This window comes from Rhinolophus ferrumequinum, chromosome 22 (genome assembly GCF_004115265.2).
Source record: "Rhinolophus ferrumequinum isolate MPI-CBG mRhiFer1 chromosome 22, mRhiFer1_v1.p, whole genome shotgun sequence".
In the NCBI taxonomy this organism is placed as follows: Eukaryota; Metazoa; Chordata; class Mammalia; order Chiroptera; family Rhinolophidae; genus Rhinolophus; species Rhinolophus ferrumequinum.
The window spans coordinates 13,016,578-13,041,024 of NC_046305.1; the positions used below are offsets into that span (position 1 = coordinate 13,016,578).

General features: G+C 37.9%; 1 protein-coding gene across 2 annotated transcripts in view; it reads right to left on the reverse strand.

The window, feature by feature from the left end:
• The window catches only part of ACBD6 (acyl-CoA binding domain containing 6), a 136,328-nt gene extending 113,116 nt beyond the window's left edge, over positions 1-23,212 (reverse strand). The window contains exons 1-3 of one of the 2 annotated variants that reach the window (XM_033094023.1): positions 22,631-23,211; positions 16,453-16,517; positions 13,708-13,804 (exon numbers count right to left, since the gene is read on the reverse strand). In XM_033094023.1, coding sequence (XP_032949914.1) covers positions 13,708-13,804; positions 16,453-16,517; positions 22,631-22,852 — 384 coding nt within the window. In that variant the 5' untranslated portion in view covers positions 22,853-23,211. Of the gene's footprint in view, positions 1-13,707; positions 13,805-16,452; positions 16,518-22,630 lie in introns of both variants that reach the window. The other variant, XM_033094024.1, reaches the window with a different exon arrangement.
• Positions 23,213-24,447: the final 1,235 nt, after the last annotated feature.

Below are 24,447 nucleotides of genomic sequence, written 5' to 3' on the forward strand. Positions count from 1 at the left end.
TAGAAGCTCTCTAAGAGAAAATCATGCCAGACCTGGGGCTGAGCAGGGGCTACGTGGAGGAGCTCAGGCCTTTCGCTGAGCCCGGCAGTGACCACCTGGACCCCAGTGTGGAACAAAAGATGGTCGACATGGGCTTCGAGCGGGAGGAGATTCAGAACGCCGTAACACAGAAGACGTATGATAACATCATGGCGACGTATCTGATGCTAAATAACAGAAAAGTCCAGGGTACCGTACCGCACCATCTTGGTAAGGCCTTACAGATCCACTGAGCCTAACAGCTTTGGTAGCTCCGCAGATCAGGAGGCTCAGACAGAGCAGCCGCCAAAGGACCTGGAGCCAGGGCAGGAGACCGAGGATTCCGCAGGTCCTTCAGGCAGCCCGAGGTCCAGGAGGGCCACACCCGGACCCAGCCCCAAGTCCAGGAAGGCCAGTCTCCAACCCAGCGCCAAGTGGACGAAGGTCACGCCGCGACACAGCCCGCAGTTGAGGACCGCCATTCCCAGACCCAGTCCGAGGTTGAGAAGAGCCACTGCCCGAGCCAGCCCAAAGTCCAGAACTGCCACTCCCAGAACCAGCCTGAAGTCCAGGACCGCTGCCCTCCCACCCGACTTGGACTCGGACTCAAGGCCCACCCGTCCCCCACCAACGGCGGAGTTGGGGGCGAGGCCCACCCATCCCCCACCAATGCCGGACTCGAGGCCCACCCGTCCCCCACCAACGGCAGAGTCAGGGGCAAGGCCCACCCATCCCCCACCAATGCCGGACTCGGACTCGAGGCCCACCCGTCCCCCACCAACGGCGGAGTCGGGGGTGAGGCCCATCCCTCCTCCACCAATGCCGGACTCGGACTCGAGGCCCACCCGTCCCCCACCAACGGCGGAGTCGGGGGTGAGGCCCATCCCTCCTCCACCAATGCCGGACTCGGACTCGAGGCCCACCCGTCCCCCACCAATGCCGGAGGAGTTGAGGACCACCACTCCTACACTCAAACCGGGAGCCGAAGAATGCCACCCCTAGGCCAGTCCCCCAGTATGGCCCTGGGGACTCCCCCTCCACCCATAATACCAGCAGCACCAGGAGCAGTAGCAGCAGCTGTGGAAGCGCAGAAGGAAAAAGCCAGGGCTGGCGGGGGCTGGCTAGAAGGTGCTACAATTTTCTAAAGAAGCTCTGCTGCCTTACCACCTAAGAAGGGGTACTACAAAAACAATCAGATAAAGCCCTTTTAGATTTTAGATGCCAAGCCAGGGCTACAAGAGGACTCCAGGGAAGCCTAGCCAGGCTCCCTACATTTTAAACACTGAACTAGACGAAGCTGATGTCCAGAGAGCCTGGCCATGTGGTGGGGGAGATTGGGCCAGAGGCTGGATGCAAACTGCAGGTGGTAGCAGTGCAAGATCTCCCTGGAGGAGCTGGGATGAGCCATGGGAACCTCAGTTTCCTTTCATACTGTGTGTGCAAGGAGCCATGGCAAGAGGATTTGGTCCAGCGGATGATGGGGTGAACAAACTGCTGTGGCGTTCTCTCCACAGGATTCACATCCAGGGTGCCTGGCATCGCCCTGGCCTTTAGAAGCACCATACCCTACACCCCTGGTGAGCTTGGAGGAAGGCCTAGAGCCCCGGGGGGGGGGGGGGGGGGACAAGAGGAGAGGCGGCTCTCTTTGCAAGTGCCCCACTCGGCCCCCACCTGGGTGAAACTTCAGAGATTGGACTGTTTTTCTTGGGACCGGTCCACCCTCCCCTGCTCTCTTGATTCTTATTAAAGCACTTGGTTCTTCCAAATCTTGCAATAAACTTGTTGCTTCATAAAGAAAAAAAAAAAGAATAAGATGGTCTCATGATTTTACATTGATCAGCAGAAATGCTAGAGGGAGGAAGTAAAAACTAAGTGATTTGGTATCTTGAGCTTCCTGGGAAAATCACATTCCAAAGTGCATCAATTCTTTAAAAATTTCAGAAGATGACATATAATTAATCATTATTATTAGAAGATTTCATCGGGATTCCAGCACTAGTTTATGCTAAGGAATGCGACTTGAAAGGCTCAATAAATCTTAGCTCAACTGAATCTCACAGGACAAATTAACAGTCACCCCTAGTTTTACAACACAAATCGATCTGAAAAGAAAACAAAGACTACAGCCTTTGGAAGTGCAGAAATCTAGTACAGTGCTTGAGCAATGAACAAAAAGATAGAATAATTCCATAGAATAAAACATACTCAAAAGAAATGTTCCATGGACTATAAAAATTAGTAAGTAGAGAGGACACAAAGATTAAAATAGTGATAAAAATGATTTAGCCAACTACTCTACAGATACTAGACACTTTAAACATTCAATCTCTCAATACATAAAACTTGTGCACATGATAGAAATTTGGGGGACAGGAAGGGGAAATAAACCTTAAAACTTATCCATCTAGATTTATAATACAAAATTTTAACATCTCAAAATGTTAAGAATTAAAAAAAAACTTTAAAAAGGAGATATAGTACATTGCCCAAACATTTTTTTTAAAAGTAAGCAATAGAGATAGATTATTTGAGATGCAATGTTAACACCAAGTGTAGACACAGCTTTGTTCTAGTTTAGGTTTTAATGTTACCTAATTTCTTAGTAACACCATCAAACTCCCTTTGCTATAATTACTGATACTGAATGCTAAATGCTAAATGATAGCAGGTAGTATGAAGGAAATTTAAAAATACAGACACGTGACATGTATACACATACATGACAAATTAACAAACCATCACCACTAAAATAGAAGCTCTGGATTCACTTGACGAAAATATTTCTTTTAATGTTATACTTGTATTAAAAGATTAATTCATGTCTATGTTGATACCTGTTTATATGTACATATATACAGTTATTCTTATACATAAGGTTATAATTCTGAAATCATAACATTTATTTCACGTTGAGATTTCTCCTCACTATGTATCTCCACATAAAAGTAATACTTCTAAATACTTCCAAAGACCTGAAATTCTTACCAAAATATTATGGAGACTTTCGGTTTCAGAATAAAGAATAAAGATCACTTTCCTATCATTTTACGATTTCCAATTTACTAATGATTCTGTTAATATTCACTTATATCCAGTGAGAAATACAAGAAGAAATAACACTGTTGTCAAGGAAGAGTACAAAGCTATAAAGCCACCTTGAAACGAACATTTCTCTTTAAAAAGTTGTAAAGTGAGAAGTATATTAGACTAGCTTAACATACAGTTGAAATCTATACTTACTTTTGAAAGAGTAGGCAGTCCTAGAAAAGAGTAGCAGGCTCCAATAAAACAGGGTCAAATATATGATGAGTATTTAAGAAAAGACAGAACATAGGACATAATATATCTGTGAACATGTCTTGAGCAATGTGGTGTGGGGAAAATAACTCAGGTCTCTACGTCAGGCACAACTAGGTCTGAACTCTCATTTTTGTATTTTCTAGCTATAGGCTAGGCACTTAGCCTGTTGGTTAAAATACCTAACTCTTTGAGCCTTAGTTTCGTTGTTTGTAAGACAGGAATAATAATATCTACCTTACAGGATCGTTAAAAGGACTAATCAGATTAATATCACCTTTTACTCTGAATCTTTTTTGGTATAGGATGTTTTAGAATAGAATAGAAATAATGCATTCGTTAAGTTTCCAGTATATCATTTCACTGATTTTTGTACCACTGTATTTTTTAACTAAATGACAAACTAAAAAATCAGCTTCCTTCACTGGGGTTCAAACCCAAATTAAGAGGTTTTCAGGCTCTACATTTAAAATAGCCCAGTATTATAACTACTATATGATAAAATCCTGTTATAAAACCTAATTATATGTTAAGAAAAGTAGGTGGGATACATTTCAATTCAATAAACAAACAAAAAAACCCCAAAATAACTTATCTTTCCTAGGTATATTTATTTCCCTTTTACTTAAATTAAAATTATAAGTTATTATAATAAGAGTTCCACTAAAGTTTTTTCAAATATATGAAATATTCAAAGAGAAACTAGAAAAACTAGAAGATGACAACACTTACTACATCCTGGGTAATCCTAGAAGAAATATCAAAATTAGCATCTATCATATTTCAGAATCTAGTTCCAGGGCAACCCAATTCCACTAATACCAATGCAAACACTACAAATTCACCCCCAAGGTAATTTTACATGAGATCTCTGATGCAAAACTATGGTTAAAGATGGAATGTGAGCCCTAAAAGCATCCAAGTTTTGTTTAAGTTATACCACTAAATTTATTTTTAATGAAGAATGAAGCTGTCACTCAAAGTTTTTGCATACACACACATACTGCTTCCTGTCTTCAACTGGCAAATACAACAGAAGACAAGTAAACACATGGAAGGGATGTGAAAATACCCAACAATACATCAGATGAACATCAATTCGTCAATTCTTCTCTAAAGAAGAATTGAACATTATACACTTTTTAACCACAAACAGGGACCACTGGATTAAACTGGCAAACACACACACACACACACACACACACACACACACACACACACACACGAGCATTAAAAATTCTATAAAGTTACATATTGTACAAACCTTTATGAAGTCAGTATGGTAGACCACTTTGTTTTTTACTAATATACCACGCTTTTCTGTATCAGAAATTATTTGCATATGGAGGCTAATAAATTTGACCCAAAATATATTCAATCTTTGTTCCTAGTAATAAAACATGTTTGAATAGAGTTTGGATATTAGAACAAATGGCTTTTTTGGGAGAAAAAATAATCTTTTTATTATTTGGAAACTAGGTAAAATGCAGTTTCAATTCCTAATTCCTAATTAATATGTTTAAGTTGTATGTTTTTTTTAACTTAAACAAATCTGAATAACCCACTCCAAAATGAACTATTCTCAGATTATTTCTTCTGCCTATGGCTTTAATATCATAATTCAATTAGTCTACTCAAGTGTGCAATTGCTTTATTTACACAGAAATATATCCTGTTCTATTGAACAAGTAAGAAAGCGTTACAAATTCTTTTGTAAAAGAAAATTTTAGTTACACGAGATACTAATTTTTCTAAATTTTCTAATAAATTTATATTACCAAATGAAATTTATGTTGCTTATTTTTCTTAACTTATATGAATGAACTAGACAACAAAATGTTTTCTCATTTTTAGTTCTCATCTATTATTCCAAGGCCACAACATTTTTGGAAATAAAGATAATGTTTTTACTGAAGCTATCTATATCTTTATCTTTCACTAAAACATTATATTTTGATTTATTACATACACCTAAATTTTTAAATTTCTAACCTTACAGTTAGTTACTGTAATGTGTGTCTATGAAGGAAACTAAAACACAAAATAAACACAATATATTTATTTTCACAGGAAATCAGTTAACTTTAAACTGTGAAACGCTGCCCTCTAGAGTTCACTGAATTAAAAGACAATTCAATTTACTTAAATCTCAACAATGTAATTCAGACTAGGAATTTTGGATTTTCCTGCCTGTTCTTGAAGCAAAATTCTTCTGCTCCATAAAGCTCTTTTTTAAAAACAGATTTATCCTAAAGAAATGCCTATTTAAAATACTCTTCAACCTTCTTTAAAGTCTCTCCTTCCCTCTGGCTCAGCCAAAATTCCACTTGCAAGTAAATATGGCTTTAACTTTCAGGTCTGTGCATAAAGAATACAGTATTTAACCCAATTAATCCCGCCCAATTAACCCATACACAACATACCTGAGAAAATACAGACACAATCCACATATAAAAGGAACAAAGATACTGAATTCAGAATTCAATGTATACAAGGTTTTAACTCGGGTGCTATCATAATTGGAAGAGCTATACAAAGCAAAAATAAGCAGACAGCACACTCAGGAATTAAGGGAACCTAGCCAACTGCACTTTTGGGTATATGGACTCAAACATTTCCCCTGCATCACACATGCACAACTGCTACATCAGTTCAGTTCAACATTTACTGAGCATTTTTCATTTCAGATACTGTGCTGATACAGGGGATATAAATAGGACTAAGATATAATCCTAATTCTGAGCAAGTTCACAGTACAATGGAAGGGAAAGATTATTTCAATTCAAAGTGGTAAGTACAATGAAAGCATGGACCACAGAGAACAGGCACTTTGCCGACCCCAGTTATGGTACAAGCAATGAGGAAAAGATTCCTACATGTAAAAGTACCCTGAACTTAGTCTTGAAGGATAAGCAAAAATTAATCTAGTAAAGAGAGAGGGTTTTCCAGACAGACAAAACAACTTAAACTAAGATCATAAGCTATAAAACAAGATGTAGGGCAGTAGATATTGACAATCTTAACCTGTTCTTCAAAAATAACTGGTGGGCCATAAAAACAAAACAATAGATGCCAGGACCCCACGCCAGTAAATTTTAAGTAAATCAGGGGTGAAGCTATGCATCTCTATTTTTAAAGCTCCCAACAAGGGATTCTGGTGCATAGGCAGGATGGTGAAACAGTACTGTAAAGAAATATAAGCAATCTGACAGTACTGGACTTGAATCGACGAGGAGGGGTAGATCGTGGAATAGAAATGTGGATACGAACTAGATAATGGTGGAAGTGGCAGGCCATCCTAACTTAGCCTATACGTAAAGGGAGTCACTTTTAAGCTGGGAAAACATGCTTAGATATGTATTTCAGATAAGCCACTTTGGAAGCAATGTGGAAGACAGAATCGAGTGGGACCGACTCAAAACAGGGAGAACAGGTAGGAGGCAGAACAGCCCAGCCAAGACATGATGATATACTAAGACAAAGGTAATAGGGATGAAAGAAAGTGATACATGTAAAATATTTAGAAGGTAAAATTAGTGAGACTTGGTAACTAAAATGGGCCACTAAGAAGGAGGAGTAAGGAAAGGTCAGGGATTACTCCTACGTGTCTCACTTAAATTAACTCAGTATAGGGCCGTCCCATTAAATAAGATAGGAAATAAAAGAGAACAGTTGAGGGCAGATGAGGGGAATAAAGAGTTGATGAGTTCTATCTTGGACTTCAGTTCAAGTCCCACTGCAACACTAACGTAGGAATACTCAACAAGTATTACAACATGTGAAACTAAAACAAAGTCAAAAAGACAGTGCCTCTCATGCTGAATGTAGCCTGCAGACATGTGATTTGGCTCACAGGAGTTTAAATTTTTTTTTCACAAAGCCTTCTTTAAAAACCCAGAAATTTCACATAAAAACCTAGATTTCACACCTGATCTGGCAGTACCGGGCACTCAGCATTAACCGGCTGGAGCTAAGGTCCAATTCCCGTTTAAATAGAGCACGCATCCCCTGTAATGCGTGTGTAACTGCCACAACTACGTATAAATTCCAGCCCACTTCACTCATTTAGGTGAATGGCCTGGCCCCTGCAGGCATTTCACTTTCTTAAAAAAAACTTTTTTATGACCCTGGTCTAAAAATCCCGTGCCTTGATCACACAGAAAAAGTCAGGGCTAAAAGTTAAACTTAGAATCAACATAGGCTGTAGTTAAAACTGCAAGAATGGTAGGGAGAAATAGACTAAATTGTTGGGCAAAACAATATCTAATCATGTAGATTTTTGCTTTATGATATTCCTGTCACCTTGGCCATTCAAATTTTAATTCAAAATCCACTTTCCCCATGTGTGTATATTTTAATCTCTTCAGCAACCATTGTTAGTCCTTAACCACAAATGCTGAATTTTCTACTTATTCCCAGGTAGTTTTTTTCTGAAACTAAAATAGCATCCTGTATATCTCATGCTCTGTAAATGCTAGCTGAATTAAATAAAGTAAGCCCCCAAAGACTGAGCATAAGTTATGTCCTGGAACTTGAAGAAACAAGAGAGGAACCAGAAGAGGGTTAAAAATAGGTCCTAAGAGTATAAAGGGATTACTGTTATTTGAGAAGGAAATTAGAATAACCTAAGAACTATTTAGTAGGTACCTGCAGCCCTTGCTAAATGTTAAGGCAGTGTAGATGGGACACACAAAGAGGAATCCAGTATGGTCTTAGACTTTGAGGAACCTATCAAGCATTAGAGTTACATTGGGTTCTTTCTAAGGTGAGTTTTAATACATGACAAAATGTAGCTTCCAGAATGATTCTCTAGCATAAGGAAGCTAGAGAAAAGAAACACAACTTAATACCAATACCTAATAGCAAAAAATTAAATCTGAATGAGAAAAAAACTAAAGAGGATAAATTTTTGGCAAAAAACTTATCTGCCTAATTATTTTTTAAACAGACATTTTAAAAGTTATAACAACCTTTATAGGTAGCATACTATATGTACAAATTTATCTACTCTGATGTTCAATGAGTTTTTATAGGTAAAAGATAAGTAGACAATGCTATAAAACCCAGAGATGAATAGAGCAAGTTTTGCAAAAGGCTACATGGATACTGAATAGATAGATGACCACTTATTTGGCTATGAGAACGAAAGAGAATAGTGTCAGTTCTCCTTTCTGTGCTATTTATCTCCATAGACAATACACGAATATAATACAATGAATGGATGCTAGTCTCTGAGTCATCAGACCAGTAAGGTGAAGAGAAATAAAGTTACTAATAAGATTCTAAGTAAACATAAAAGTTTTAAAGATCTAAGGAGTCAAAGGATAAAAAGGCAGGAGACTAGATGTTGAAACACACAGAAAGCCCTAGAATTCCTGAGAATAAAATCGTTTATTATTTATAATGAACTTTGCTCCCTCTGGTGGTCACAAGAGGTTTTACTAGGTGTGAGGACAAATAAAGGCAAGTAGAAGGCAAACAGAAACTGCAGAAACTACTCAGATTAACTTTCATCTATTCATATATGTCAGACAAATAAACATTCAATTTACAAAGCACATTTTTGTAAACTAAGGAATTTAGAGTTCAGTGTTATGGAGGTAGCAGTGCAGAATTACAAAAACAATCGCAAATGGAAAGATACTTCTAGAAACGGGACTGAATGAGTATACGATGTGTGGGGCAAGAAACTTCGTAAGTTTCACTTTAAACTCTTTCATACTGGTTGGATTTTTATTTCCATACATCTATGTTATTTTCATTAAGATATTTTTTGTAAAATACCTGCATCTGTTTACAAGTTTATAATCAAAGAGTGTATTTCCCTTCTCATCCAGAGTAAAAGCCATAATCCCACTATAGAATATTCCACGTGCCCCATCCTACCTTGTTTCCTATTTCTCTGCCTCTCCCCACCTCACCTTGTTACTATACACCCATTTAGTCCCGGTTGCAGTTCCCAGAGCACACCAGGCATGATCCCGCCTTAGTGACTTGCACTGGCTATTCCCTCTACAGGTAAGACTCTTCGTCCCCAGATAACTGTATGGCTCACTTTTTCCCTTCTTCAAATCTATGATCAATGCCACCTTTTCAGTGAGCCTTCCTTGACCACCTTATTTAAAATTGTAACCTCATCTCTTGTACACCCTAACTTTCTCCCCTGCTTTCTCTCCACAGCATTCATCACCTTCTAACACACTATAATATTTACTTAATTACTTAGGTCTGCCCGACTGTAAGCTCCCTAAGAGCAGGGATGGTTCTCCTTTGTTCACTGCTGTATCCCCAGCCCCTAGAGTTATAACTTGCATGCAGTAGGTGCACAATTAATGAGTAGAATGAGCGAATGACTAATAATAATGTTGGGGGAGGCAATCAACCCTAAGCCTTGAGAGTCCCTGCACATTCTCGTGCAGCATGCTAGGCTCTGACCACTCCTTACCTGGGCCATTTCTCAGGGTTTTGGGTACAGCAAGCCACCCTCAGGGATGAGGGAATGTCTTTCTAAGCCCCCAACAAAGAGCTTCCACCTGCTATAAAAGTGCTGAATCCCCAAAGCTCAGGGCTCCTCCCTTGGAGCACAACCCACTACATATATAGGAATCCATCTAGGCCCACCTGCGTCATCCCCGGGGGACTTGGGGGATGAAGAAACCAATGCAAATCAAATGAAGCTCACGCAATTTGCCATGCCATGAATAATAAAGTCCTTTGGCTCAGACCCAGGAGTCTTGTACCTCTGCCAGAATCTAAGGAACAGTAACAGGCTAACTTATTAGCTTGCAAGTAGGATACAATCCTAGACATTTCACAGTTGTTGACAATGAATAAATAAATAAGTGGGGGAGAAGGGAAAGCCCATCTTTACAGTGGAATGCTAAGTAATAAATGCAGAAGAAATGATGGAGTTAGAAAATCATTAATGGATATAAAGCTAGCGGGTGAAATCCGATTATGAAAAGGGTATTTACATAGTCTCCAAGTATCTCCCCACAAATTACTCATTAATTACAAAGAGAAAATAGGAACTTTACAGTACAAAAATCTGGCAGACACCATCTTGGGCAAGTGATCAAAGCTAACATAACCAATATTGGGACAAATAGACATCATGTTTCTCTTGGTACAATGCACTGAGAGGGACACAATTCTGTGGTATTCCTCCTGTAAATGCATACGCTGAATTTAATTATGAGGAAACATCAGGAAAACCTAAAATGAGGGACATTCTACAAAATAACTGGCCTATATTCTTCAAAATTAATGATCAAGAAAAAAATAAGAAAGGCTGAGAAACTATTCCAGTTTAAAGGAAGCTAAAGAGACATGACAACTAAATGCAATGCATGATCCTAGATTGCAAGGTGGATCAGGATTTTTAAAAATAACTATGAAGGATATTTTTTAGATAAATACATTTGAACGTGGACTATGGATTTGACAATAATATTGAATCAATGGTAAAAATTCCTGATTTTTAGAAAATAGAACCATTGTACACTGTTGGTGGGAATTAAAAATAGAACTTCCATGTGATCAGCAATCTCACTTCTAGAAATGAAATCAGGATCTCAGAGATAGCTGCACTCCCATGTAGCATTATTCACAATAGCCAAGATAATGGACACAAACTAAGTGTCCACCTTTGGAGGAATGGATAAATAAGATGTGCTACACACACACACACAGAGGAATATTATTCAGGAATATTTCTTCAGAAAGAAGAAAATCCTGCCATTGGTGACAATATGGATGAACCGGGAGGGCATTATGCTAAGTGAAATAAACCAGACATGGAAAGACAAACATTATATGATCTCACATGTATGTAGAATCTAAAAGAATTTAAAAAGTCAAACTCAGAAGCAGAAAGTAGAATGGTGTTTATCAGGGTAGGGGATGAGGAGAAGTTGGTCAAAGGGTACAAAGTTGCCGTTATATATAACGAATAAATCTAGAGATCTAATGCACAGGCATAATGATTATAAGAATGCTGTACTGAATACTAGAAATATGCTAAGAAAGTAATATCAGGTGCTCTCATCACAAAAAAAATGGTAACTGTGATGATACATTCATTAGCTTCATTCCAGTAATAATTTCATTATGTATATGGGTATCAAATCATCATGTTGTACAGTGCCAAGAAAATGTATACACATTTTAAGAAAGGAAAAAACTGTATTAAAATTACACTGATGGTAACCACTTTGAGCACCTCTTATACTTGCAGAAGTCAAATGTGGCTTGTATTCATCTTTTGTTATTGGTATATATTGAGTACTACAATTTTAATACAGTTTTTTCCTTAAAATGTGTATACATTTTCTTGGCACCGTGTGTGTATGAATGAAATATCAGCTACAGAACAGGGAACAGTGTGGTTAAGAGTGAGGCCGCGGGACTCATATAAACATAGGTTCAAATCCCAGCACCATCACTTGTTAGCTGCCAAGATACTAAACCTCTCTCTGCCTAAATATTCTCATTTTTAAAATGCAGACTACTGTTCTTAATTCTTAAGATTCTTGAGAAAATTTCAAAGGGCAACACATGTAAAGAACTTAGCACATTCAGCATATGAGAGTTGTTACTGTTTTATAAATGACTCTTTAACCTAAAAGACAATGAACTGAATACCAAATCTGTCGAGATTGAGGTTATGATCTGCCCCATACCAGTCAAAAACAAGGAGGAAAAAAGTCAAAGGGAACCAGTTCAGGATGTTTAAACTAAAAATTAAACAGCAAGTGAAACATAAAATACCTCTTTACAACTAGATGATGATGTTAAAATGTTTTTAGAAGAATGTGTTGAAGAATGATCTTTATTTGAAAGGGCCTGTGGTTCTGCTTAGTTTACTCAAGTTTATGTTCAATAGGTAAGATTTAGATGTTTTTACAAAGCATCCTTAATGCCTGTCTGGATTTCTGTAAGGAAGAACTACCTAACCACATGGACTCTGCAAGGATTTGTAAGAGTCATAGTTAATAGAATTTTATTTGGTGATTAAGGTATTGAAGGTAAGAAATCACAAATTCTGCCATCAGAAGTTATAAACTCAAATGCCTACGTAGGTCAGGCATTGGAAACAGTCGAGCATAAATCAATAGGGAAGAACTGAGACCACAGTGACTGGACCTGACAAGTAAGTAGTCACCTAAAGACATTCAAATTCGTTCTGTTTTTTTTAAAAAAACCATTATGCCATATGTGTTCAGGCTGAGTTCAGCTCAGAGGGGTACCTGTTTTGACTGCGGAATTTCAGATTTTAAATTCTTAGGACTTCAATAATACATTGTTGCATGCAAACTTGATGTTTTATAAAAGACACTAATAAAATGGAATATTTCTGAGACTGAATACTCGTGCACATCAAAAAACCTCAGGAAATATTTCAATGACTTCGAAAAGGCAGTCACATCATTGAAGATATCCTAGGTTGCTGATCTCTTCCCACTTTGTACTCAATTAAGATACACTTTTATGTAATAATATATAATCTTTAAGGTTCCTCACTACTCTGACATTTTAAGATTCTATGATTCACGGAACAAAATTCCTCCATACTGATAATAAATATGTACCCGTGAAGTAACTTAGTCATTTCAGAAAAACATGGAAAATTGCTGAATTAATTCACCACTGAAAAGTTTGGCCTAAATATTTTTATTGAAAAGAAATGTATTCAATTTGTATTTTTGACATGGTACTGATCCAGCCTTTATCCCACTGAAACCCGTCAACCATGGTTTTAACATTTAAAAAAAAAAAAATAGCAACCCCACCTTTATTAAATTCTTTCTAGATGTTCTCCAATAAGCATACTAGAAAAAGAGGGTACATTTAAGTGAGTAATATCCAAAGCCCCCAAAGTCCAAAGTAATCTCTCCTTCCACTGGATTCCCTGGCACTTGCTTGTTATTGTTTCATACAATTATCACATTTAGTATGTTTTATCTTCTCTAATATATTTTAAACGACATAGAGGCAGAAACATGTATTATTAATTTTATCCTTATCAAGAAGCATTTTGCACAGGTGCTTATTAAAAAAAAAGAGAAAACTACCATTTTTCAAGATAATAATGATGATCTCATGTTAAACTCTCAAATTCTGCACTAAGTTGAATTTTTACATGATTAAGATTATCATTTTGCTTTTAAAAATTCTCTACAGTTCAGAGATGGTTTCAGTATCAGTAGCTGGTTAATATTTAAGCAATAGTATTTTTAGATAGATAAATACGGCAGGAAGTTTATAATCTTTTGATTTGAGAAAAAAACAACTTCAAGAATGTTACTTAAGCCGAAGCTTAGATTTAAACCTCTACTTGAGAGAAAGACGATATGGTTTTGGAAAGTATTATTTATGATCATTAAGTCTTACCTGAGGATTCCAACCTGGGTCTAAGCTTTTAACTGCTGCAACATATTCCTGCATTGCTTGGCTCCGGCTTGAACCACCAAGTGCTTTCCATGCTTCCCTACAGTACAGAACATCCAACATGACGCATCATTAACTGTGTAAGTAACACTACCCACATATTGCTGTTTATTATTAAAAAAACGGACATACGCATTTTACTGGCCGGGAAAGTACATATAATAAGCCATAGATGAGTAGCCCTCTCTTTTTGCGCTTACATTGGTCTACAGCAACACACGCACCACTCCACCTAAGGAGCCTTTTCAGTTTTTTTCTTAATCACCCTCCCCCATGAAATATTAATAATCCAGATATATTACATACCTGTTGAACTTTGGAAGACCACAAACCATTGTAATGTCTAAGATTTTATAACTCCCCTAAACCCAACTTTCACCCCTTTTCAAAATGTCTGATCTATAAATCAATAAAAGTAGTTCCCATCTTATGAATTAACTGTGCTTATGGCATTTCAGTAATATGGAAACTAATCATCACACAAAACAATATTCCCTGAGAAAATGCTTCAAACTTGTTATTTACGATGTGAGAAATACACCGTCCCCTTCTGCTGTTATCTCATCTATAAGCTGCTAGGAGTGGTTCCTTAGGGCAGGGACTTCAAAAGTGAGGGCAGGTGAGGACAGAATACTGATGGGTAAGAAGGTAGGGACTTCCTGTGGTATACATACCAAGAGTCATATTTTAGTACCAAGCCCTGTCTAGGTCATCCTTTTCTTTTCTGCAAGCCGCCAGGACAGGATCCTTCTTGGTTTTTCCCTGCCAATTCTTTCTACTTCCAATCAGGAATGAGATGCCCTGACCCACTGTAAAAGAGAACTCAGTCCCAGAGTGTTTTCTACTACTTTCTTGCTCTTATAATGAATATAACATCTTACTGAGGATTTCTAAATTTATCTTTACTGAATGAATCTCTTAAGAGTTCCTTGTATACATCCTACACTTTATCCCTAAACATGTCAACATATCATCAAAGTGAGGACACTTAACATTAACACTATTACAAAAATATATAGTCAACATTCAAATTTCCCTGATTTTCCAATATCCTCTATTGCTTCCTTCTCCCAGACCAGATGCCAATCAAGATTCAGCGTTGAGTTTCATATATGCTTAGCCTCTTCCATGATATTTATAAAACATCCCTCAATTTGGATTTGTCTGATTGTTTCCTCAACTACAGAGTGTTCATGCTAAAAACTATTACTCATGATTAGTACCAGGTTAAATATTTTGTCAAGAGTAACATAGGGGTGACATGTCTTTTTACAGTGCATCCTGTCTGGGGGCACATGTTATCAGTTTATCTCATTATCAATGATAAGACTGAGGACTTGGTGAAAGCAATACCTCCAGTTTTCTTTTTTGTAATTAATAAGTAAACTGTGGGTAGGACTGTGTAAGTATCGTTCCCCAGTAGCTTTTCATTTAATGCTTTTAGCATGCAATGATGATGCTTACCTGAAATATTTTCATAATGGTTGTAAAACCTAAACTTTTTTAAATTGTCAAAAACAATGAAAAACCAGGCAACTCTAGTGAAAAAATAACGGTGAAGTTATGAAACTTCATAAATTACAACAGAAAACTCACAACAGAAGTTCCATCAGGTATTCTCTACAATAGTAATAAAGTGCCAGAGGACTACTTGTTATCAGCAGCAAAGAAAGCTTGTGCCAGAATGAAAATCAAAGCACTGCTTGATTCACTAGGAATGTCCTATACACACACACACACACACACAAACACACACACACACACACACGAGTCAGGTGAACTAAACAGTGTGCTTAATGCTATAACTGATTCACGTTCAGGTTCAAGCTCTGCATCTCCTTACAGCTCGATAACAAGCAGTTCGTCAACAGGCAACTTATCCAGGGGACCACCTTTTGAGCAGCACTGCTCTAGAATGAAATGTTAAAATCCATTTTTAGCACTTCTCTTTACAACCATATTTCATGTTTTTTAAACCTTACCCTCTATACATTTAATTCCAGGGCTGATGCTTCAAAGTCCGTCCTGCTATAATTAAGGTCCTCTACTATGTGCAATTTATCTTTTTTCACTTAGACAAGGCAAGGAAATACGGCCTCAAATGGTAAGAGGGAACCTTTGAATTAATTGGGGAGGGCATAATCTTTTTATGTATTCAACAAAGAAGTCGACTCAGCATCTGATTTTCTTCCTTCTTCCCAAGAGGGTATGAGAAGCACTTCTTTACAGTGGTGGGGTGGGGCAAGGAGCAGAAGAGCACTACAGATGAGGAGATAAAACTGGGGCGGGAGAGAAGAGTAAGAAATGTGGATTTACCCTGCTCTCCCCCTTTCTCATTCTCCTGGCCTTCTTCCAAAGATCCCTCCAGAGGAAGAAGTGGTGTCCTACGGGGGCTGTATGTTAAGAAAGGAAAATCGCCAGCAGCAGTAGCTCGTATGGTCTCTAAGAAGCTATTCTTACGTAAGGAATGTACGTCTGTTGTGAGCGTCTTACATACCAACATCATGGCATAAGAATCCTTTAGGAGACTTAGCTAATCCGCTTTTAATCTCTCTCTCAATTGCCTGCTCTTAGCAGTCTACAGCAGAGAGATTAATATAAAAATAATTCTTTAATCTGCTCACTACTCTAATTCCTAAACACCTAAACCATTTCCAACAACCTCATTAGGTTCCAAGAATTTCTTACCATTTTTGCTTTCCTTCAAAATCAAAGAAGCTTGGTTTAGCAGTATTGCAATTTCCAACTTTGACCTAAATGAAGGGGAAGAAATCAAGAATTTATGTTTCAAAGAAATACCAGAGAAACTTTTTATTTTCAAAATTATTATGCCTACTTAGTAACTACAGATTAGATAATATTTACATCTATATGGAACAAAAAATTTTAACATTTTTTTTGCAAAAGCAAACAAAAAGCAAACTGAATACAGGCTGCTTGGCCACTGCATAAAACTGTTATTTAACAATGTAATACATTAAAAAATATGGGTGACAAACAATTGCATTCCTAAGTTAATAAACAAATTATATACATGACAAATTACAACTATGGATTATAGAATCCTTATTACCATTTATAATATAGAAGAATTTTTAAACATGTAATAAACGAGCTTGAAAGTAGTTTATCAGAATTCATAATATTGCTCATTTATGCTGTTTGTCATAACACTATTAGCATTTTATCTCTCTCAGTTTCCAGGATAAATCATATTATATTTAAAGTATGAAACTAATCAATATAAATTCAGATGTTGAAAGCTGTGCAAAAAATTTTAAGGGTTTCTCAACAACTATACAAATTCTATCTTTAATTTTCTCTTGCTTGTGGTCAATACTTATTTTTAATCCAGTTAAAATATAAGGTAATTATCTTCATTGTGAATAAGCATGAAATGAAATTCATACAGGTACAGAATTCACTATATAGTCCATGATCCCCACTGCCAAAACCTCCCTTTCCGATGAACTCTCATACCACTTACTCTGGATGATACAATCTGTGACATCATTTTTCACGTTTTGTGTTAGCAAGTTTTGTGTCAAGTCTCATCTTTCTATTAGAACACAGCTTCTAAGAAACCGTTCTTAATCATTGCAACTGATATAGTGCCTAATTAAGCTAGTAAAAAATGTTTGCTGAATATAGAATGAATATGTTAGACATGCATTCAACAAAACACCTGCTTTCCCTAATGCTAAATACCCCAATCTGACCCCAATCTACGTTTTGGGGACCTTCCCACTGCCTCCTATTATTGTTTTACACTTGAATTTTGCTACAATCAAGCTGATGGTCTACTCACTGCCTCAGGGATTCCTGTTCTGAGTTTTGCTCAGTGTTACTCCCCTCACCTGAAATGCCTTCTCTTCTCCCCTCAGCTTTTCAAAATGCTACACCTCCTACTCAAGGTACCGATTCTGAGAACCCTTTCAGGCCACAATGATCGCATCCATTTCTGAAATCATAATGATTACCATCTTTTACATTTGCTTAGCAATGAATCACAATTAATCTGATGGGTATTAAAAGGTACACTTCCACAGGAGCAACCCTGCTGTGAAAGGACATGGGGGAGAGTGAGAGAGCAGGAGCTGCATTTGCTGAACAAAAGCTTCACCTATGTTATGTCAAATGAGCCACACAAGAATCCTGTTAGGTTTCTCACGACAAATTCCTCTTATAAACGAGTATAGAGAAGCTGAGGAGGGTTGTCACAATTCACACATTAGTAAATCCTAATCAGCAGTCAGGATTTGAATACAGGACTGTTTTGTCTCCAAAGTCCAATATTCCTTTACTATAACATTCACCTTTACGTATTATACAGAATCGAGGCTTCACTTCTGGCATCTCCACAGTCACCTGAACTATTGTATGGATAGAAATATGAAATGAGATTAACTATCAGACATCATAAAAATAGCAGGTATTACTATTTTTGTTTTTTAACCAGACACCAGCAAGTGGCAGAAACAAATACCAATATCTAGTCTCCATTTCTGCTACAGTAATAGAATTCTCAGTCGAACATACGGTCATCCAGCTGATGCACCTTCTGCCCAGGCTCAGGGGACTGAATGTGTGGGAAAGTGATATAAATATCTTTCTTTCCCTTTGCCTATGCACGTGGTGATGGTGAGCCATCTCTGGCCATGGAAAGAGATCTTAGGGCAGCAGTTCTCAAACTTTTTGGTTTTATGATCCCTTTAAACTCAGAAAATGTGGATCCCAACGAATTTTTGTTTATGTGGATCATATCTATTGATAGTTACCATATTAGAAATTAAAACAATTTAAAATATGTATTAATTCATTTAAAAATAATAAACTCATTACATGTTAACACAAATAACAAAATTTTATGAAAAACAACTATATAGTGTAAAGCAGAAAAGAAATTTAGTGAAAAAAGTGACACTGTTTTACATTTTGCAAATCTTTTAACATCTTCCTTAATATATTCTCATATCTACTTCTGCATTCAATCTATTGCAACATGTTGCTTTGGTTGAAGATATATGAAGAAAATTCAGCTTCACACAGATACACTATGGAAAAGAAAGAAGTATTGTAGTAGTATTTTTAGATAATTTTGGATATTTTTCTTTGGTACCACACCAAAACTCAACAAATGGTAGTTTCTTTAAGGTCAGCTGCAATCTGGAATCTAAAATCATATCAACGAAATTTTTCATGCTGTTACATTAAAATCCATTGGTCTGATTTCCACTTTGAATGGATCTTTTACCCACACATAATTTGTAACATCATTCCATGCAATATTTGGAAAATATGGTTCACTGAACTACGCAGACCTTCCAAATGTTGACAATAGCAAAAGTTCACAATCATTAAAATCACCACTAACCTCATTAAAAAAGTGTTTATAAGTATTAGGATGCTGTCAAGCTCATATAGCAGGTAGATTTTCCAAACTTCTAATTTTCACTTGAAGGCTCAAATGTTACCATTGGCAACAAATTCTGTCAGTTGTTTTCCTTAAAGTGATAGGCTCACTTCATCCATTTTCAAGAAACTGCCAAATACTCAAATCCAAATAAGCAAAGTTTATCTGTGAGTTGTTCTATTAAGTAAAAATGATGTTTAATAAAAGTGGATAGTTTAGCTGGCAACTCAAAAATTACACAGTGCTTTTCCTCAATATACCCGATATAATTCGTGTGTCGCAGAAGTCCTTTGTGTGTAACCCCATTTCATCATACACAATATTAAAAAGACTGAACTCAAGAGTTAATATTTAATAAAAATCATTAATTTTTACTGCTTCATCAAAGACATTTTTAAGTGAAACTGAATTTTTTTTTTTTTAAACTCTGAGGACATGGTGGTAAAGAAATATGACTACTAGTACAGTTTACTGTCAGTGCCTTGAATCACACTAATGCATCAGCAGTTTTATCCCCCATACAGCATAGACAAAGGCAAATATTGTTTTGGCATTATTTTGAAAACAGTTTGACCTGAAAGATCCCTTGAGAAAGTCTCAGGCATTCTCTGGGATCCCTAGATCATAATTTGAGAACTGCTGCTTTAGGGAATGGCTGAGCTACAAAATAGAAAAAGAAAGCCCCTGGATGATCTCATGAAGCAGAACCACACTACCAGCCATAGTCACCTACCTCCAGACCATTACGTAAACTGAAAATATACATTCAGCAGCTGACCCTGTATCCCAAATGACACAGAAGCTTTTGTATTCCCAAATTCAAAGAATAGTTCTGGATCCAGAAAAGACTGGGAAATAAAACTACAGGATTTTAGGACATCATGAGCAAGTTTCCAAATCATTAATGAATCATAAGCTATAGAGTTATGAAATGTACCACTTTAACAGAGCATCTAAATTATGTTCTCTCTCTCTCTGGAGGATGAATGAAGCAATGATGACCAAAGACCTTGATAAACATATGGTTAAATCTAAATAAATATTTATGGCAAAAAGCAATAATTACTACTTTTAGGATTAAAAATAAATAAATAAATTCTGTTCTGATATACATGTGATATATCCAGTGACCTTCAAACAGAATATTTCAACAAAGGTTGCCAATGGCAAATGCCAGTGAATCAAGTGTACCCAGGTTAAAGCAGGAGGACATGCTAAGTAGCCTCACTTGTCCTATGCTGAAGGCTCCAATTAAATGAAGCCAACTGGAGTTTGAAATTTTCATTGATAGTTTTCACAGGGATCAGTTATCTTTTGTTGAGAGAGAGTAGGCTAATGCCAAAAAAAAATGACAAAAAATGACAACAAAAAAAAAATTTTTAATTAGTGTGATATCTTTGAAACTTCACTAAAATGGTTATGGATCACTAAAAGAGCTATTATATTAAGTAAGTTTAGGGCTCTGCCTAGAAAAAAAAAAATTTGTATCTCAGCTTACTTGTATCATCTTCCTGCTGACAACCTTATCTCATTCAGCTACAAAAATAATATTGGACTTTCAACTTTACTATTCTATCAAAGATGCTATTTTTGACACAGTTTCAGAATTCTGTTAAAAAAATAGAAGAGACTGATGAAAACTGTACCCCAATGTCATATGTAAATAAGCATAATCTTATTCTCTAATAATGAATTTTATTTTCCAGATACAGAATATCTCTAAACACTCTAATGTCAAGTTCTTGAAAAGGTGAGGGACACGCCTCTTCCAGACTATCTGGATGAAGTGAGTGTACTTGAAACATAATGATTGCCAGCTGACAGGTGATTCTAATTCACTGATGACTTGGAAATCAGATGCTTAATAAAGACGATACTAATATCAATAAATAAAGGTATGTCCTAGAAAGAAAAACAATTTTCTATAGGGAATTTGGAGAAAATTAGTCTTATACTGCCCAGAAAATCATCATTCAGACATGTAACAAGTCCTAGCACAATGCTCAATGAATTCTTGTTAAATAATCAGAAGTCTCACTTTAATGTCATTTAATGTGAATGACCGAAGAGAAAATAGATATCCAGAACTTTTGCAAGAAAGTAAATTCCAATTAAGGGCCAATTAAGGGGCAATTTTCATTGCATTTAATTTTCATTCAAAACTATGATTTATACCATCTGTACCGAAATTATATCTCTCAGGTCACTTTAACTGATATTCATAATTGACATTCATCAATCTTCAAAAAGAAGATTCATCTCTACTCAGTATATTCAGTTTAGGAATACAGAGGGACCCCACAACTTTTTTTTTTTTTTTTTTTTAAGAATACAGGGGGAAGTAGACACCAAAAAGCAAAACAAGAGTTTTTAAAAAATTAATAAAATAAAACAGGCTATTATTCAGTACTTTATTGCTTCCAGTGCTCCAAAGAGCTGGAGTTTTCCTGAACTGTTACTTAACTTTGTCAACAATTTTTCAGTGTTTAAATCTAGATTCAAATCACTTTGTAAGTCTCTTCAAGGCAGATTATCACGATGCTTTTGCTTCTCTGCATTCCCTGTAGGCATAACACCCAAGTGTTTTGCACATAAAAGATGCTGAACAAGTATTTGTTGATGACAAAGCAATTAATTTTCCTTCTGGTACCTAACCCAATGATTCTTTAAAGGATAAATTAAACACATCTTACATGACATTATTATTTTTATTTCCATATTTCCAGGTAAAGTTCAGGGCCTTGTCAGAGTTAGGAGCTACAAGCTAGTTCTAGTTCTGACTATCTGTATGACCCTACGCAAGTCATCTACTCTCTTTGGGCATCCCTTTCCTTTTCTGTAAAAGAAGGGCATTATTTTATCCGGCGTTTACTAGCTCTAAAACGTTTATCATTATATCTAACAGACAGAAGCACATTCAGCCAAAACATACGTCTAAGATAGTTAGGGTTAAACAAAAAATCTCAATAATAAAAGTAGTAATACTTTATTTTGTATCTATCAACCTTTTAATTACAATCACATCATTCTCTTGGATCTCAAAATATTTTTTTAACATTACCATATTTACGTCCATAGATCCCTTTGGCAAGAGTGAATGCCAAATCTTATTTTGTCATCCTAAATTTGTAAAGGTTCTAAAGCTGGTGAAAGCGTTAAGTACAAGGTCACTTGAGCAAGTCAGAGAAGTTTTCTATGTCAGAGAAGACATAGAAAAACTGTCATTCGGTGTCCAGGTAAACATCACGACTAGGATAGCAGACTGGTCTTTTCCATGTCCAGAATGATGCTAATTCTTAGGGGCTAATTAAAACAAAACAGCGCGCGCGCGCACACACACACACACACACACACACACACACAACTAACCATTAACCAAGCACGTTTACAATTAGTTTTTGTTGAAAAGGCCTCTTGTCGCTCTCCCCATCCACCCCTTCCCTGCGACTTTACCTGCTTGTACCTGGCATACAGGTACAAAAGCTGCTCCCTGCTGGCCACGTGAATCAGGCCTTGGAGGTGTGCTGCAGCCTTCTCAAACTGCTCTGTCAATCTCTTGGACGCCTCGGTCTCGGGGCTCTGGAGGGAATCCACATCACCGGAGTCGTCCCCAGAGCTCATCTCTCCGCTGCTGTCACCCGTGGTGGCCCCAGCGGACAGGAATGGAGAGGCCATATGCCCTTATCCGATCCGTCAATGTGTCCGCTCTGTCTTCTTACAGATCGGGGGTGTAACACCGGCTTGGGGACCGGGCGGACCAGTCTGGGTCCTGAACCCGAGCTGGAGTCGGTCCCCAGCTCACTTACTCCGCGCTCCCTCACCTAACTCTGCCTCCTTCCTCCTTCTCCCTGGGCGTGCAGGGCAGGCTCTGCTACGCTCTACTGCTCTCCCCCGTTGACCTGCCCGCTCCGGCTTCCGGGGGCTCACTGTGCGCTCGGGATCGTCCGAGAACCCACCAACCGCGAACGGGTCTGGGAGTCCTGGAGAGGGGCGGTGGGCGGCAGGGGCGGGGCGACGGGAGCGCGGGCGGCGCGCGCGCGCGCGCACGCGCCCGGCTGCGCCCTGCGGTGGTGGGGAGAGCGTGCGCGGCCCTACGTTAGGCGCCGGCCTCAGAGGAGAGTTCGGAGGTCTGTGCTGGGTGCGCGCTGCATGGAGAGGCTGTTCTGCCGTTGGGGTGTCCGTTAATCGTTTCTTTTGAAATCACGAGTCACAACTCCGGCACCCATTGTTGGGATAGGCCGCCGGGAGGGGGGGAAGGAGGCCTTCGATTTGATAGTGTAGCCGTAGGAGCGGAGTCCCGGAAACATGAAGCTGAGGAGGAAGGTTCCGCCTGAGCCCACGCCTCCCGAATTGTGTGTGTGTCCCAGGCCCCCCCCCAGAAAGGTCTCAGAACCCTGCATCTGTTGTTTGAGAGTGTCTCGAGGCATACGTAATGGCATATATCACTATGAAATGAAGTCACTATAGTCAAACTGCTAGATTAAAATCAAGCAGGTTGAGTTATGAGGAAATAGTTCTGTTCTTGTTTTAACTAGCCTGGAAACTGAAACTTAGGAACTTTTCAGTCCTGTGTCAATGTCTGGATATACATCAAACCTCCAGATAACCCTCTGATTAGCCCCCAAGCACTAAGGAATGAAGATTCACTTACCAGACCACCTGATACCCTTTATCCGGATCACCAGTCACCTACGGGATTACCATCTCAGACCAACCCGGGGGCTGAGAATACAAGATTGATTCTTTTTACTGTAAGAACCCTTAGCTTTTCTTTCTTATTCACCAGTTTTACTTCCGGTTACAAACCTTAAGACCCTTGAATACATCTTTATCATTTATTTCTAGTCAAAGCCTCCTGATTTCATTTACGCTCAGCCGACAGACTCTTACTTGAATAATGAATGAAAAACGGGGAAGGAGAGGAGGACTTCACTGCCCAAACTGTGTGACTGATGGGTATAGTCAGTCCTCTCCATGCCTTGCTTTGCGCGCCTGCGGACCCCACCCCCATCTCCCAGGGTTTTATGCGACCCCAGCGCCCAGCCCTCAGCACATTCCTCCAAGTTCAGTCTTTGACAATGTGCTTTGAAGACACTGTAAAATGAAACCAAAAAGTAGGACATAGTTTTGCCCTAAGGGAACTTAAAAAAAACTATACAAAAACTATAACATGATTATAATAGTTAACATTTACTGAGTAGGTATTATGTCCTAAATGTTTGTTTTTTTAAGAAAAACACTATATTTCTTTAGTACTCAAAACACTGTTA